Source organism: Pyxicephalus adspersus, chromosome 1 (genome assembly GCF_032062135.1).
Source record: "Pyxicephalus adspersus chromosome 1, UCB_Pads_2.0, whole genome shotgun sequence".
Taxonomy (NCBI): Eukaryota; Metazoa; Chordata; class Amphibia; order Anura; family Pyxicephalidae; genus Pyxicephalus; species Pyxicephalus adspersus.
This window is the reverse complement of record NC_092858.1, coordinates 170,897,953-170,916,632: the sequence shown is the minus strand read 5'-3', so window position 1 is coordinate 170,916,632 and position 18,680 is coordinate 170,897,953. Positions and strand designations below refer to the sequence as shown.

Here is an 18,680-nt window from a genome sequence, read left to right as displayed (position 1 = left end):
AAACAGGCTTGGAAACAACAGGAAAAATGACAAAGCTACCAAATATATGTGTTTGTGCTACTAACCAATAGGATTGATGAGGTTCTGCACCTGATTTATTAAAGCTCTTCAAGGCTGGAAAGGATACGCTTTCATCAGTGAAGCTGGGTGATCCAGAAAACCTGGAATGGATTCGGTCCAGGATTAAAAACATTTGTTAACAAATAGCAAACGACCTTTAAGAAAACCATTCCAAGTTTGCTGTATCACCCAGCTTCGCTGATGAAAGTATATATTGCTGAGTAGAAGCATGAGGCACCGAGTCTGATTTATTAACGCTCCAACACTGGAGAGGATAGGTGAACTTGGGTGATCCACAAAACCTGGAATGGGTTTCCTAAAAACCATTTGCTATTTATTGTCAAATGTTTTCATTCCTGGACCAGATCCATTCCAGGTTTGCTTGTAAACCAGGTTCTCCCATGATAGTCTATCCTCTCCAGTCTTCAAATAAACAGGCTTCTGCGCAAAACACACGGTGGAGTCCAGGACGTATTAGGTGTAGTGGGTATGAAGCCCACGGGGATGGACCTTAGTGGGTGTGACAGCAGACATAATACCCCGTGTGTGCAGGAGATGGGCAGAACCGGTGGTGTTTGTGCAGGACAGGCATTGCATGTGTGTAGAAGTAGATTGGATGGAGTGTTTGGCCGGAGAACTGACCGGTAATGAGCCCTATGTGGCAGAAGGTGGATGGATCATGCTTCTTAATCAATGTTTGACAGAAGACAGAAGGACCGATGTGTGGCAGGACAGGTGAGATTCATGCATGTGCTGTAGTATGAACCATTACTATTATTATTGATAAACAGTATTGATATAGCGCCAACATATTACGCAGCGCTGTACATTATATAGGGATTGCAAATGACAGATACAGACAGTGACACAGGAGGAGGAGAGGACTCTGCCCTGAAGAGCTTACAATCTAAGAGGTGGGGAAAGTAGCATACAATAGGAGGGGGGATAAGGAATTGTGGGGAGTAGGGACCGTTTAAGAGTCGGGTGGGTGAAGTTGAAGCGTCTTAAGTGCTCTTTTAAAAGAGCAGAAAGAAGAAGCTGAATAGGAGGAGGAAGACCATTCCAGAGAGTCGGGGCTGCTCTAGAAAAGTCTTGCAGCCGTGCGTGTGATGAGGTTATGAGTGAGCAGAGAGAAGGGCTAGGGGGGTATTTTTCCATTAGGTCAGAGAGATAATTGGGACAATAACTGTGGAGGGATTTGAAGGCAAAGCACAAGAGATGAATTTGATTCTAAGGTGAAATGGAAGCCAATGAAGAGAACTACAAACAAATGCAGCAGAAGAGGAGCGGTGGGGAGGATGGATGAGTCTGGCTGCAGCATTCATAATAGATTGTATAATAGACCATGTCCCAAATAACCAGCCACTTCCTGGCATGCAATGAGAGATGTTGGACCCGACCCCGAAATGTCCAGACCCCAAATGTGTGCACTAGAAGACGGACAGATCAGAATTTGTGCATGTGGGTTAACAGTAACAAAATACAGACAAAACCCAATTGCATGGTTGGAAATTGCTGGAGTCCCCTCTGGTCCTCAAGCTGTGGCTCTCAGGACACCTGGCTCCCAGAATCCTCTTGGGGTATTACCTGAATGCTAGCTGCACATGTTCTAGTATTAAGTATGACATTGTGAACAATAAACATTTATGAGTATAACATTTATAAAGCCCAATGTACGGCACCTTCCATTCACTTTCAAGCTTGAACTATAAAAATATATTTGGATGGTGATTGGCTGCCTTGGACATCAGGAAGTGTTACCTGTTCCCCTCCTTTAATATATAGACTCGGATTGGTTCTTTATTGCTGTCAAAATGTGGCTCATAGGATAATAAAATGCTGAAAGAAGTCATAAAATCAATGTGAAATTGGCTTTATTTACATAACCTGTACAGAGAAATATCTAAACCCATATTTACAGTTCTTGTGTAAATTCAGACAAAAGCATTTATAAAACATCTGTGGTATAAAAAAAGTAGAAAACTAAACTGCAGAAAACACAGGCACATCGTTATTAGCCGTGTCCAAGGCAAGTACGTGTGAGCAGATCCGCTGGCAATTTTGTGTTTGACCAACAGTCCAATCAGAAAGCCCCAAAATACAGCACACGCGTTTGGGATTCAGCCCTTCCAGTCGGAAGAATGACCCCCTTCTGCCCTTCTGGATTGGAATTTAGGCCAAATACAACTTTCAATTGATTTGCTTACTTATCTGATCCAACCACAACTGATCGTAAACTAAGAAATGGTTTCTTATAATTGGTCAGCTGCTGAATCCATAGATCCATTTCACATCCAATGGTTTTATTCGCTGGTGTATAAATTCTAAAACCTTTGCTGAGAATGTTTTTATTAGAAGCACAGCGCCACTTGGTGGAGAGCTGGAAAAAGGCAGGTAGTGAAAAATAAAAAATCTAAACCTAATCACTAAAATCTTAGATAAACAAGTCTTCTATAATTTGCAGGTTTGTTTTTAAAATATCCCTGGTGCTCCTGTATGTAGTGGCCAATGTCTCCTGTAGTGGCCAATGTCTCCTGCATTACTGACACTCATTGTGCATGCATGGTCTTCTGTCACTTTTAAGAAGGTTCAGCAGAGCAATAATATGCAGCAGATTCTGGAGCAAGTGTATGTAGACAGGAAGTGGGTGAATAAGGTTAGAGTTGGAAATAAAAGATGAAAAGAAGGTAAAAGCTAGTATGGAATATTAAACATGGCAAATGCATTTGCAACACTAGGGACCTTGGAGAGTCTACTGCTGCTCCAGAATAATAAAGGGGGAAAATGACAGTCCACAGAGCTGGTGACATCATGGGATGGGGTCATGGTGACTTCAATGTCAGAAAACATAGGAATATTTGATATAAGTGTACATTAAAGGAACAGCCTGGTCTAGAAGAGAATTCGGATTATTTTTAATTTGCTGCTAGCTCTGCTGCAAGCCATAGCTAAGCTTTAAATGGGGAAATGTTGCTTGGATTGTTTGCCATTGACTTAATAGAAATGGAATAGCATGCAACGTTTCTCTTGTTGGCCAGTTCACAGTCATGTATATGGTGGGCAGCATTTCCAATGGACAAAGGTTGTTTGGAGACAATGTTATACCTGGATGGCTGTGTTGACAAATTACTTTTGCTTGGTGTGCTCAGTGTTATTGATAAGGGACTATCTTGGCATATGAACCAGCCAGGATTTACAAACTATGAAGACTTATTTGCAGCCACTAAAGGAGGTGACCAGCACCAGGGGGCGACACAGCATTTGTACAGACAGTACGGCTTCGCAAGGGCCCAATACGGTTTATGGGCCCTTTAATGAGATCTGGGTCAAGCAGGTACTGGGGCACCCTTCCGCTGTTAAATGGACCCCAAGACCATCTCAGTGACCACTACTAGAGGCCACTGGGAAATGGTGCTTCTTGGTTTGAAATAGAATTACAATTTTGTAGGGGAACAAAGTGATTCCTTTGCTCTCTGCCTGACCAGCACCGAGACATTAGGAATATTTCCTAAACAGAGAGGGCAGAGGATGTTCAATGTCTCACCCACTTGCATAATGTGAACCAGGAGCAAAACTAATGGCATCCCCAAGTCTACTCTTCACCTTCATCTCTTTCATAATTAACTCCACAGAGGTTGAGAGTCTGATTGTGTTTGTTGTGCTCTATTGTAGAGAGCAGATTGTTAGCAGGATTGGGATTTTGTAAAAATAAACACCTTTTCTGAATACTTCACTACAGCGCTAAATCAGTCCCTTCCCTGTAACCACATTTTCCACTAAATCATCATACTTCTTCCACTTCTGGAACTGGCTCGGTCCTGAAAGACAGAAAAGGTGAAATTTAATAGAGATATACTTTGCCTTCCTGACCCCCATGCCCAACTCATTAACATTATAATGAAATGAACAAATAAAACTTTCTATTTTTTTTGCAAGTCACTAAGTCTCTGTGTCTCACTGTGTAGTGCAGGCAGATCATGGCAAGTAGGATGGTCTGTATATGGGGCTGTATATAGATTGTGACACGAAGGCAGGATTGGAAGTGGAAGAGAGATATATTTGCCCAGGATTCCTATTGTATGTGAAATAATTTGCCCAAGATTCCTCTCCTGTGTGAAGTAGCAGGTGGAAGACTCTCACCTGTGAGATAATTAATGAAGAAGCACTAAGGGTGGGGATATAACATAGAGCTAGAAGCTCAGTCAGTAGCTTAGCTTGGAGACACAGACAGGGGTCTGTGTGAGTTCAGCTCTGGTTGGAGACACAGACAGGGATCTGTGTGAGGTGAGCTCTGCTTGTAGAAACACAGACAGGGGCGCTGTGTGAGGAGCTCTGCCTGGGGACACAGAAAGTTGGTCAGTGTGAATGAACTCAAACCTGAGTAAAAGGTTGCTGAAAGCGTTGTTTTGAGCTGACAGGGGGAAGCCCTCCAGCTGATAGACAGGAACGTCAGATGTATAGTAGGTGCCAGACAGGCAAGGTTTTCTTTTGCTGTTTTGTTATTTTATCTGCAACCTTCAATAAACCTGGCTGCAAGCATGTATAGTAGGAGCTCTATATAGCTTCCTGAAAACAGAAGACCTCCCTAGGTGATACACGCATGGGATTCAAAGCCCTCATAAATAAAAGAACTGAAATCCAATGAATGGCAGTCAGGCTGGGGAGGAAAGGGCTAGATGATGCTGGACGCCCTCCAGACTGGAAAAAAGAAGGCTCCATCTGACTTGTCAGTTCACTTCTGCAGGACTACACAGCAGCATTCTTAATAAAATAAAGATAAGGATGGGGGTGTTCTGTGGCAATAGCATAACTTTTTTGTTGTCCCCAGCAGTAAAGTTTCCTTCAATCCATCTACTCATGCAGTACTACCTTTGTGTCCCTAGGCTGAATGACATTTTGGGTGAATATGCCTGGAAGATTGGACATATACTGTGAATGCAGGATGCAACCTTCATTCACAGTATATTGGTGAAGAGATCAGAACTGAGGGCACCACATTATTGATACTCTCAGTAAGGACTGCACATCTAAGAAAAAAATCAAAAAGGAAGAGCACCCTGTAGCATTACGTGACCAATCTACGGGAAAAAAAAAATAAACCATACCAGTCAATGTCCCAGGGGTGGTTGAGGAGTATAAAGTATTAAAGAGTTTTCTTTAATTAGGTAACAATTTCAGTTAGAATGGCATCACCCTATATCTATCCTTTTATTCTAGGACGCATTACAGGACAACATTACAATTTCTACAACTCACCGACTGTCTCCCAGCAGGCGCTCGATGGTTTTTGCTCTTTCCCGTAGTGATGTCCAGAGATTTGTAGCTGGGAGGTTTATCTTCTGGCCAGTCGTAGGAGTGAGGGCGTCTTTCCCTCCTGCCACGGGCGTGCTGACTTTCGTCATCTGAACTCCAGGAGTTACGCCGGAATGGTGGAGAATGACTCCTCCTTCGCCTTGAGTCATCAGGACTGCCCCTCCTCCTCGACCTGTCTGGAGACCTTCTCCGCTCAGAGCTTGGGTTGGAATGCCCACGTGGGTCACCATAAGCAGAGTCATCACTGTGAATGGCACGGTCGAATCTGCGGGGAGGGGAGAGGTCTCTTCTTGCACGGCTGTCACTTGGCTGCCCTCTTCTGTAGCCATAAGGACGGTCGCTTCTCTCCCTGTCTCGCCAGTCTCTCTCATTAGTGTATGGGTCCTCCAAGGGTCCATTTCTCCTCCTCTCACGATCGCTCTCCAGGGCATCCCATGAGTTGGCCCTACGATGTTGGGAGTAGTTACTGCTTCGCTGAGAGCTGACAATATGTTCAACAATTGGAGGAAGCTGAATCACCCTGCGCTCTACTTCTCGGACCCCAACTTCGCTCAGGGAAGATAACATGCTGGGGTGGTGGCTGGCCCCGCTGTAGTGAGGGCTCGATGCCAATGGTTGGGCTGTATTAAAGTTTTTGAGCTCGTTCTCCAAATAGTCGAGAACTTTGTTGTTGGTGGGAGGGTAGCTCGGCTGTCTGGCCATTGGAATGCTCCCCTGAAGTGAGAGATCTACAAAAGAATAAAAAAATGATTAGATTCCAATGTATTTTCTCTAAAAGTTCTCTGCTTGAGAAAAGCCATAAAGGGCGTTTAAAGTACAACAAAGGGACATTCTGTATATTATAAGAAGAGCATAAATTGGCCATGTAAGTTACATTTTCATTAAAGGACAGCAAGATGGTGCATGTACCTTAAAATATATCTAGACATTACCCAAAATTTAGACCAAAGGCCCCATTCGCATTATGCATTGCATTAACACACCTGTAGAGTTCAAAGGGGTTGGCAATAGGAAGAATGTGCAGAGGATATGATGGCAGGCTGTGCAGGAGAAGAATGTGGAGGGTATCTCAGCAGACAGTATGTGGAAAAGAGGAGTGCAAAGGGTATGACAGAGGGCAGGATGTGCAGGAGAGGAGTGTGGAGCGTAGGATAGCAGAAAAAATGTGCAGGGTGTGCCAACAGGCTTTATAGGCTGGAAGGGAGTGCAGAGGCTACAACAGCAGGCAACGTGTGCAGGAAAGGATGAGGAGGGTAAAACAGTGGGCAGTATGTGCTAGAAAGCAGTGTGGGGGTTATGTTGGTGGACAGTTTTTGCAGGAAAGTGGCATGAAGGGTATAACAGCAAGCCATATGTGTAGGAGACGAGCACAGAGGGTACCAAAGCTGGCATTATCTGCAGAAGTAGCTGTGGAGGGTATGACGGCAGGCAATATGTGCAAAAGTGGGTATACCAGTGAACAGTATATGCACTAAAGGAGTGTTGAGGGTATGACAGTGGGCAGTATGAGAAGGAAAGACATGTGCATGGACTGCTATGATGGCAGATAGTATGTGCAAGCATACAGTGTGTACAGGAGTCTAGTGTGGAGGGTATGACAGTAGGGAGTATGTACAGGAGTGGAGGGTATGAAAACAGGTCGTAAGGGCAGGAAAGGAGTGTGGAAGATTTGCTATGACAGAAGACAGTATGTGCAGGAGAGCAATGTGGGGCCAGTATGTCCAGGAGATGAGTGAGGAGTATGCACAGAACTATACCCAGTGCCAGGGCTGCGTTTAGTGTAGTGGGTGGGCACAGGCAGTCGTTCTGTTTCAACCATACAGACATCCATCCAATACACAGAATAAGTATTGTCCATATGCATTATATCCTGCCTTTGTCCTTACCTCTCTGAAGTAAGGGGTTGAGCTGATAAGACGAGTGCTGGGAGTTTCGGTCAGCACCAGCATAGAAAGGTTTCTCCATCATCCAGGGGACAAGACCTTGCATCTGCTTCACGTATCGATGGCGGGCAATAGCTGCAGGAAAAAAAAAACAGAAAATGCTCTCAGGGGAGATTTGCTACAAATGTTGCAGCCTGATCACTGGAGAAAATGAGACTGAGTAAAGGCTTCCTTCTGCATGCAGCAGACCAAAGGCATCATGTTAACCTAAGTCATAGAACTGAAAGACTCCAGAACAGCTATCAAATTCTAAAATGTGGAGTTTTTCTTTAAATGATTTAACATAAATCTTTATGAATTTTAAAAAAGTAAGTAAATGTATTCAATATTACAAATGTTGTATATTGTGAGATGCCAGGAATCTATTCTTGCAGATCTGACAAAATACTGAGAGGTTTATATGTTAAGAAAAGGCGGTACCTTCCTCTGGACAGCAGCATTTGGTAGGGCAGCATGGACAGCGGACGTAGCAGCAGCAGCATTGGGGACAGCACTGACACCAGCATATGGAGATGAAGAGGATGAGGAGAAGTCCTCCCATTACGATGAAGATCACGGTCAGCCAATCTATGCAGGAAGAAGAGGCACAATGTTACACCCAGGAAATTTTCAGATATTCACTTTCTATTGGGTGATCACCATTAGGATAATTAGGTATTGTAGCTGGAACATGACTCACGTAGAACAATCAGCTTCACTTCCTTATCAGGGTCTCCAGCCGTGTCACCTTGAGCCTCCACTGTGCAATAATAAACCCCATGATCCCACCACATCACCTCGCTGATGACCAAGTCGGCTTCTGCAGGCAATGAAAGAAAAAGAAAACTGGTTAGGAAACAAGTGCCCTCAATTGAAGCAATCCCTTCTGTTCCTGTTCTGATGACAACTCAAAATTCTAGATTTTCCTATTATATTCAAGTGAGATTGAACCCCGCTATACTCACCTGTCCAGTGTTATGTCGAGTAGGGCCACATGGAAGGATATTCTTCGTTCTTCTCTTCCACCTAGTAAAATTTGGCCAGGCCCAGGTGACGTAACACCTAGGCCCTAGTTCATTCAGTCCTGGCAAGAGCAGGGCAAGCTGGGTATCAGCGCAGCACAGCTTAGCGGTTTTGACAGTTCCATAGAGCGATCAGGCAGGTAAGAATGGTTATTGCAGAAGGGCCACTGCCTATCCCTTTTTACAATAAAGCCGTGCCTGATCAGAAATTTGTAAAAGTTCCAAAATTATATATAACCAGATAAGTCTACACCAGCAAGATCCACAAATTCAAGAATCCATCTATTACACAGTATTTTATACAGCGCCATCATATTACACAGCGCTGTACATAGTCCATATTAATGCCACTAGCTGCCCCTAAAAGAGCTCACAATCTAATGTCTCGATCATAGTCATTTGTCTTTATTATAAGGTCAGTTTTGGGAGGGAAGCTAATTAACCTAACTGCATGTTTTTGGGATGTGGGAGGAAACCAGAGTACCCGGAGCAAACCCACGCAGACACGGGGAGAACCTGCAAACTATACAAGAAAACCATCCGCTGTGCTCACACCAAGCAATCTAGTGGATGCCAGCAGTTCATTTTTTCACGCTGCAGAGGTTTTGTGGAAATAGAAATATACAGGTGTTAACTTGTCATTTGCCCATTGACCCAGATCATCGCAAGGTATCGTCAGCTTAATTGCCTTTGTCTATCCAAACAAGTTCAACTTCCCGCAGGGCTGATGGCAATGGAACACTTAACCTGTAATTGAGCTGGAAATAATTACTTGTTAGTAAGTGTCACAATATGGGTGGGGTAAGGTAACGAGTCCTTAATAGAAAGAGAATCTTTAATAATGAAAGCATCTGCTCTGCATAGGAAAAAATTGGAATCATCTCCACCCATCACCTCTATCAAAGTGAACAATATACAATATAAGGCCTTTAGTTACACTGAAATCCATTCTTACTTTCATTTTTTTATTTATTTGAATAAAGATTAGTACAAGTGAAGTCTGATGGGAATTAGAAACTACACTGCAATCTGTAGTTTGAAGTAATTTTTTACTTTATGTGATTTTTATATTTAAATTTTTGCTTTCCATATTTTTTTAGATTGGGTTGAATATAGAAATTAATAGAATAACCAATAGAGGGAGCCCTGTGTATGATTCAGAGTCAATAAGCTTCCATGTTTCACACAACTGTGCTCATTGGTTTATCTTGAACATTGGGCCTGATTTAATAAAGCTTTCCAAGACTGGATTACCTACTGACGCCCTTTATGGGTCCAGTTGATCATTTTAGAACAGGCCCAGTCTGTAGCACATCTACTGAGCTCAAACATTGGTCAGCCAAGGACCTTTGTGTAAGAACGCTTACTGGGCCACCTATTTTTACTTGAAATATATCTAAACCAAAGAACAAGAATGTAATATAGTGCAGCTTACTCATCCCTAGATGTGGTGGCTGCATTCATTTTCTTTTTTTCATGCCTATTGTGTCCCCCACCTTTAGTTGGAGGGTGAGAAGTGATAGGGATCACTGTAGCATGTCTTGGGTGACAGCTCTGAGTCTGCTGACATCACATTTAGGATGGCGGCACCAGGCAGCAGTCTCAATGTTGTTGGATGTCAGGTCATGAAATAATGTTTTGCATAAAACATAAATGAAAGGCCTGAAGGCTACAAATAGAGGATCTGCTTTCATGTTGGCCCTCTTCTTCACTGGCTTCTTATGGCTTAAAAAAAAAGTTTGCCTTTAAAAAACACCATGGCCCCAGTTTCTGGAAGGCACAAATAACATGGCTCTATTGCCTTCCAGCAAAACTGAAAAATCAGAATGTCCACTAGAAAGAGAAATCAGCAACTGACAGCCTGCATATTTCTTTAATGACAAGTTCCAATAACATTGGTGTAATTGCCAGATTCCCTGGTCAAGTGGTGAAAGTCTCAGTAGTGAATATGAGACTAATGGAAATGTCAGCAGGAATCTGTACATAGCGCACGGTAATGATGTAAAGGTCAGGTGATGTTATTTTCAGTCTGCTGATTTTGAAAGAGCTCACATTTATTTTTTTTTAGAAATGCTGCACCCCCAGAGAGAAGAGTTCCGCTATTCTCATCATGAATCATGACATAATGGTCAGTACTGATGGCTATTATAAAATATGTGTCATGCTTAAAGTAAACTGGTGCTTAGAAAATCCAGATATTGGGAAATACTAATTATATATATACTTATTTATAATTCTATAAATACTAATTATATATATTATAATATACACACATATATATACATATATACACATACATACATATATATATATATATTTATATATTTATTTATTTATTATTTAGCACTCTATGCTATGTAAAGTCTTTTTTTGTAGCAAAAATAGCAGATAACCCCTTCCTAACAGTGACTGAAACAATTTTAATTTACCTGTAGTAACTGTTGAAATTTGTTTAAGAGTCTCTAGCTTTAATCAGATCAGATCTGAGCTAAAGATTAGTACAAGGGAAGTCTGATGGGAATAGGAAGTTACACTGCAATCTCTACTTAGAAGTAATTTTTTACTTTATGTGATTTTTCTACTTGAATTCTTGCTTTCCATATTTTTTTAGACTGGATTGAATTTAGAAATTGGTCGAATAACCACTAGAGGGAGCTCTCTGTAAGATTCAGTGTCAATAAGCCTCCCTGTTTAACACCTCTGTTCTCATTGAATTATCTTGAACATTGGGCCTGATTTATCAAAGCTCCCTACTGGAGTAGAACCTGGATGATCCAACAAGCCTGGAATAGATCTGGTGCGGGACTGAAAACATTTGCCAAATATTAGCAAATGATTTTTAAGAAATCTATACCAGATTTGCAGGATTACGCAGGTTCTCCTATGATAGTCTATCTTCTCCAGGCTTGGAGAGCTTTAATAAATCAGACCCATTGTGCCTTATATGGGCTCGGCATACTCAGGATCCATCACTATGTCCCCAGATAATGTTGTACAGCCGTGCGCAACTATGCAAAAAAGTGTCATGGCTCCCCAGAGTGACAAATCCTATTCTATGTGCAAGGCGCAGACACATCGGGTTCCACTTAACCAGCCTGAGATCCATGGAGCAATGAAATCCACTTAAATTACATCTGGCTGCTAAGATGTAAAGCGCGCTGTGCAGCGTGATGTGACAGTGGCCTGTGAACCCGTCTCATCAATTCTCATCCAGGATAAAGAGGAGGAATCCTCTGCACACAGAGACAACGTACATCCCACTGGTTTGGAGAAGCAGAACAATACTATGATGGGAGGGCATGCTGGGTGGAGTAGTTCCTCATCTGAAATGGGAATCCTCTTCTAAGCTTTACAGTTTAAATAGAAACTTATTTTATTTTGTACACATACATAAAAATGTATTATTGTAACATCATTACCATATTGCAGACAGTACGGTTGTATCATTATGCTCACCTGGAAGACAAGTTATGTGACTTCCATATTTTACCAGCTTGCTCTTCTATTTTTTGATAATTGTATTTTTTACAGATTTGACCAGAATATTAAATATTAAGGAATAATCAGATTTTCTGCTTAAAGGGATATGGGGAATGTTTTACAGCAGATATCAAATCTTGTATTTAATAATAGCTAAATGCACTTTTTTCAAATGCAAGCGACCTCCTGAATATGATCCAGTATCAGTCCCTGTGCATTCAAACTCAGAGAGAATCAGTTGTGTTGCAGAGCTTACAAAGAGCAAACTGAAAGAAGGAAACAAAGTGACGGAGATGAGGTGCTTCTTCTACTTATCATCGTTCAATCATCAGCTAGGGCAGGGGCATGACCTGTAAATGTCACTGAAGTGCATTAGAGAAAGATCAGGTCTCCTTTGCTGATATATAGGGCTGTGCCTGTAAAGAGCTGTATTAATTACAGGACTGGAAGGATAGCGATGCAAAGCCTTGGGCAAATAAAACAACTTCTATAAGTTTATATATTTGTTTATTCAGCTGTTCACCAGGAGTTCAGCTTTAAAGTGGAACTTAGGAACTACTTTACAAAATTACAAATCAGTCAGGTGGATATTGCAAAAAGGGACGGGCGATGTCTCTTCTGAATTAACCCAATTTACCTGCCTGATCGCGCCAGTGAAATGCTAAAAAGCTGAGCTATGATTGGGCAACATCACCTTTGGTTGTCAAGGAAAACCTGGATTCCCTTGCGTGTGCCAGGGATGAATGAACTCCCATGTCTGCTAATTAGGATGTCTAATGATCTTCTCTAGAAAGAAGAAGAAAGGAAGATGGCAGCACCCTTGATGGAACACTGTGAGTGATGGTGGGTTTAGTTCTGCCTTAATTTAGCTTCAGCCAAGCTTTTAGTTTTGGGGAGATTAAGGATTAGCATGTCTGTCAGACCTTTCACTATCTGTTTGGGTGATTTCTCTTGATTTCCTGTCTATCTCAGAGAAAGACAACAGAATGACTCTCCTTTCCTCACTGAAAGCATTAAAAACCTTTATTTACAGCAGAAAAGGGAAAGATTGGAGTTTTAGGTGCCTTGGTCCTCACAGGTGAGTTGCCCCCTCCTGTGCTGGTTTTAAACAGTACAGGAAGTCATAAAATAAACCTAATAGAGATACAGTCTGGATTTTAGGTTTATCAGATCTTTTACATTTTCCCATTTTATTCTAGAAAATTTGGTTTATTTTGCACTTTAATTCCAGTTTTACATTGGAACGGCGAGTCACTGCAAGCGTTAATGTGCACAGTACCTCATTGCAATGTAGTGCTTCTAACAAGAATCCTAATGACCCGAACACACCTTGCAGGCTAACCTGCGTTGAATAGAACCACAGAATAATAATAGGCACCAACAGAATACCTACTGATATAAAGTTCATCCCTTCCTGAGAACATTCAGCCCATGGTGAAGAGAATGAAGGGAGAGAATTTTTTTAGAAGTCGACTAGTCTTCAACAATAGCTTTGTAAGCTCCATGTTGGCCAAAATGTATTATAGTGTTCAGGCCCAGAGACTGGGCACTTAAGTGTTGAACATTATAACATGGGGGGAAGTAGAGCCGGTCACATATCTACTTTAGACTTTGCAGGTCTTTGGCATAGTGAGAGGTTCACTTTCAGCATCGCTGCACTTACTGTTCTGTATGGTGATCTTACGCTGGCGATAATCCATGCCCAGCACTGGCTCATTCTGCCCCCGCCTCTGGATAACTATACGTACTTCTCTCTGGCTGTCATTGCAGTCATTGGATGGATCTTGCTTCATGGCAAGACCTGCCTGGTATGCTGCAAAGACAAAAATGAATTTAAAAATAAAGCCTTAGTAGTAATTACAGATTCAGTGATCAGCTTATGGTCTCCATTTTATAATTTAGCAACATTTTTTTATTTTATTTAAAATGACTTGAAGCTCAGGTTTACTTGCTCAGTGACTCATCCTGACATCCGTCTTGGCACTATATGAGATAAATGAGTTAATTAAAATGTCAGAGCAAACAAATCTATGAGGCTTTCTCTGCGCCTGGATAGAGTTGTAGCTTCTTCACTACACAACAAAGGTGGAATAGTGTTCTCAATCAAAATGACAGCATAGAAGATGGAGGGTGTGAAGTCCTCCCAGATGATAGAGCCATTAGGAGGGGAGAAAGAAGAGGTGAAAGTGGATGGGGGAAAAGAAGAGCTGTGCAGGAAAAAAGTAAAAGGAAAAGGTATTGCACAAATGGGTCCAGGCGAAATGGGAGAGGAAGCACATGGAACATGCAAAAGGTGTTGTAGGGAAATGGAATTCAATGAAATGTGAGACTCCAATTTCTTCTTGTAGGAAGAAATTGGAGGGGTATTATAGGAAGATGGACTGGGGGGTAAATGGGATAGTATTACAGAGGAGTAGGTGCATTAGGGAAGGGAAGGGTGTTGCCAAGTGCAATGCAGGAGAAAGGAGAATTGGGAATGGTATTGCAGGGAGAAGTGGGAAAGGCATTTTATGAAAAGTATAGTAGGCATAGCAGATTGAGAAGGTAAAGAAAAAAGTAGGAGAGGTATTGCAAAGGGAGGGGGGGGGCCTGGAGGAACTGGAAGGGTGTTACAGGATTGAGGGAAAAATAGGAGTGGTTTTGCAGGGAAAGGTGCAGTAAAATAGGGAAGGGTATTACAGGTGCAATGCAGGAGAAAGGAGAAGTGGGAATGGTATTGCAGGGAGAGGCGGTATAGGTATTTGATAAAAAGTAAAAGAGGCTTTGCAAAGAAAGAAGGTGAGAAAAAAAGGAGGTGAGGAAATGCATTAAGATGGGATTAATGGAAAAGTGGGAGAGTGCAGAAAGAGTAGGGGGAAGTGGATTTTATTTTATGAAAAGCAGGAAATGCAGAGAGAGAAGAGTGCAAAAAGGGAGAAAAAATAAATGTATGGAGATGCGATGAATAAAACAGTGGCAGAGGTATTGCAGTGACAGTGGTGCAGGGAGAAGTAGGAGAGGAGGTGCAGGGAGAAATGGTTAAAGTATTGTAGGGAGAGGGGATTCAGGTATTGGAAGCAGATGGAATGCATGGAAAAATTGAAGAGGTATTATAGAAAGGAGAGGATGTTAACAATAGGGGTTAATTTACATTATGTGTGTCATGTAAGAGAGAGAGAGAAGAGTCCAGAGATGTAGAATGAAAGTGAAGCCTATCATATCACAGCTCTATAAGGAAGATGCTAATAAATACAATTTATATAAGTCTCTGAGATAAATACATACAGGCAGAATAATATTCAAAGATGGGGTCTTTGCAGAAGGATTTGAAGCGCCAGGTGACAGCTACATCCTGAATCAATGCAGAGGTGCTATAGTCACACTTGAGGACTATAGAAGAGAATAACATGGTGTATCGCTCCGCGTCCTGTACAGTGACTTGTAGACCCCAACATCCTATAGAAAAGAAAGAAAGGGACATTATTCACTTTTAGACGCTGAATATAATAGAGTTCACGTAATAATTTAAATTGATAAATAAAAAGTATTAAAATCCAATGGCAAGGAGATAAAATAATAAAAAAAAAGCTTCATGGAACTTTTTCTCTATTAATATTAACTGGTATTTATATAGCACTGACATATTATGCAGTGCTGTACAAAGTCCATAGTCATGTGACTAGCTGTCCCCCAAAGCAGCTCACAATCTAATGTCCCTACCATAGTCATATGTCATTATTACAGTCTAAGGTCAATTTGAAGGGAAGACATCTAATCTAACTGCATGTTTTTGGGATGTAGGAGGAAACCGGAGTACCTGAAGGAAACCCACACAAACATGTGGAGAACCAGCAAACTCCATGCAGATAGTGTCCTGGCAGAGATTTGAACCTGGGACCTAGCACTGCAAAGGTCAGAGTGCTAACCACTGAGCCACCGTGCTGCCCTTCTCTTATATTTTAACACACAAGTGTATTTTACCATACAACTGGTAGTGGAACTCAAGTGGGACTTCCACTAAAGTCCAGTTATTCTTTAACTAAAAAGTATTCCTTACCCACTCCACATTCAGGGAGACATCCCTGGCTTCCCCTCTGATCCAGCACTTGCAGTCCCCTTTGTACAGAAAAATAAAGTTCCTGGGAGCCCAGGCAGTCATTTACATATTCTTCCCCCCAGAGGGTGCATTATTATGCAGACTGGGCTCACAATACCCCAGGACAGCCCTGAGCTTTCCATTTATTATGTGAGTGTCCTCCAGACCTGAAAGATGCCTGCTACCACTGCCAGATTAGGATGGAAGCACCCAAGACAAGCAGTTTACAAAAAATGGAACTTCATCTAGTTCCTCTGCATCCTCCAATGTAGAGTATAAAACCATAACAGAGGCTCTCTCTTATTTGCCACCTTTTGGTACGTGCAATAAAAAATATCTATTGATCTGTGCAGAAATACATTGAACTTGCAATTTCCTGTGGATTTTGCTGCATTAGCTCAAACAGCCTTATCAGCCTTAAAAGGTTACCTAGGTGAGCGTTGTCACTTTAGGACAGGAGTTGTGTTACTGGCAAGGTAACCAGGTGAATTTAAAGGTGAAAATGTCTCAAAACAAAAAACTAACGCAGCCACCAGACCTAAGGAATGGAAAGCTGCAATATGTTACATCGTTGGCCCAAATTTCCCCCATACAGCTCTTAAATGTCTACAATAGCCAATCCCCTAATTTGTCATGTATGAAAAAGAGAGGAGCCGAAACTGGTGAAACGCGTGGTATTGGGATCCAGCTTTACTGTAAACTGAACATTGTATCAATTTTGGGAGTTGGAGTTTATCTTGTACTAAGCTCCTTGTAACAAGTGTATCTTACAGGGACATTACACACTGAATAAGGAGTTTTCCGTGTAAATACCAAAATGTATGTTTGTTGAATATTTGTACATTTATACATAAAAGTATTATAGCCAAAAATCCCCTGCTTTCCTCTTTTTTTCTCTTTTTCATACATGCCTTGTTTCATTGTCTGTATCCTTCTGTCATTTACAACCCCTATTTATTGTACAGCACTGCGTAATATGTTGGCCCTATATAAATATTGTTTATTATTATTATTATTAATAACAATAATAATAAAATGTCCGTATTTTTAAGCCAGGTGAAAAGAAATTGAAGGTGGGTGGCAGCTACTAAATGTATTGCTACTCAACTCTTAAGTAACCACCCAAAAACAGCAGGGCGGCTACTGAAAAGTGTTGGGTGGTGCGCCCAGCTAAAAGGGGCCGGGGAGAACACTGACGCACCAAGTTGAAAAATGAAATTGACTGAACTCAATAACAGCATTCAGCCGGTTTTGCAATGTTCACACTTAAACAATGAAACTGGCGTGTTTCTGCAAGAGATCTATAAACCGTCCAGGCTCTTGTCTGCCTTAGTGCCGCCATATCCATGATGTTTAAGGTTCTGACATTGCAGAAGGTTATCTGTGAGGAAGAGGTCTCTACACACAAAGCAAAAGACAGGATGAGCCATGCTGCCAACCTCTACCCTGTGCTCTGTTTCTGGGGAGGATCTGGTACCCCTATAATGCAGTCACTCCTGAACTATTGGACTTATAGCTGCACCATTATCCATGTCATGTCTTTTCTAATTCACCCCACTGAAAAAAAGACAGAAATGGTGGAATATTATGGCGGTATGATATCAACATAACCACACAATTGTCGCTGCATTTATTTACTAAAGTATTGGCACTGCTGCACTGTATATTTAAGAACATAATAGGTTTCTGCAGTCTGATAGGAAAAGCAAATAATCTCATTCATACTTATCAAAGGCAAACTGCTGAATACGTTTACTTTTGTAATATTGATAAAGATGGCTGATTATAAACCACATTTAGCCTGCAGCCCGCACAGACACAAATAGCCTAATCAATACAAAGGAAGACCTTTCTGGTGCCCATAATAATCAAATACCCCCTAATACAACGCTAATGAACCCTTTAAATTGGAACACCAATTGTGAGCCAGGTTCCTTGACAGCACCGCTTATGGGTTCAGGGGGACTAAAATTCCGGGCATGATGCCGTTTTTTGCATAAATCACTGCTGTTCAATTAAAAAAAAGGAGCTCAACATGGACAGCCAATAGACACAGTAAGATGGACACTCAAAGAAAGACCCCACTGGATACAAACCAAGGAAGAGGGAAGAATTTAGGGTTTAGGTGAGTAAAAATGGGTTGTTGTTTGTTTCCTTTTAATGGTCAGATCAGGGGTTAGGTTAGTTATTATAAGGTAAGTTAAGGATGTCCTGTGATCAGCATTTAAGTGTATAAAAATCTTCCACCAATGCTCACATTTACTATATCCCTGGCTGTCATGTTCTTCCTATGGATTTGTTGCTAAAGGATGCACGGACTTGGAACAGGCACACATCCAGTGAAGTCACAAGCTTTAACCTTTATTCCTCTTCTTCCACCAGTATCTCACTACGATGGCAAACCAAATGACAACACTTGGTTCTGGAATTTCTCGGTTGCTGGACTTTGATGATGCAACAGAACTGTAACAGGATCTGAAAAAGAACCTATCCACATTGCTTTAAAAAATAAAAGGTGTCAGAGAAAGAACAATGTCAGATCTGTAGCACATTATGTTAAATATTGTGTTTTTGTAGATACATTCTACCACTACTATCACTATACCATCATACAAAAAGAGATTTTGTTGTACTCTTGAAAAAGCAGACAAGATCTGTAAACACGTTGTTTCTCACCCCCCACCAACTTGTATGTATGCTAGGGAGTTTAAAATCTCATTTTTCTTTTGAGTGGTAGCATGAAATCTGTTTAGACTCACCAACTGGCTGGTTGTTGAAGTTATTATTATTAATAAACAGGATTTATAT

The 18,680-nt window shown here is 41.5% G+C and overlaps 1 protein-coding gene across 1 annotated transcript; it reads right to left on the bottom strand.

Moving 5' to 3' along the window:
* Positions 1–1,917: 1,917 nt before the first annotated feature.
* Positions 1,918–18,417, bottom strand: ILDR1 (immunoglobulin like domain containing receptor 1). Its single transcript, XM_072398383.1, has 8 exons — positions 18,130–18,417; positions 15,062–15,232; positions 13,461–13,610; positions 7,996–8,115; positions 7,737–7,883; positions 7,260–7,391; positions 5,317–6,101; positions 1,918–3,878 (listed from the first exon to the last, which is right to left on the bottom strand). The coding sequence occupies exons 2-8, from the start codon at positions 15,183–15,185 to the stop codon at positions 3,837–3,839; spliced, it is 1,500 nt and encodes a 499-aa protein (XP_072254484.1). The 5' UTR covers positions 15,186–15,232; positions 18,130–18,417; the 3' UTR covers positions 1,918–3,836.
* Positions 18,418–18,680: the final 263 nt, after the last annotated feature.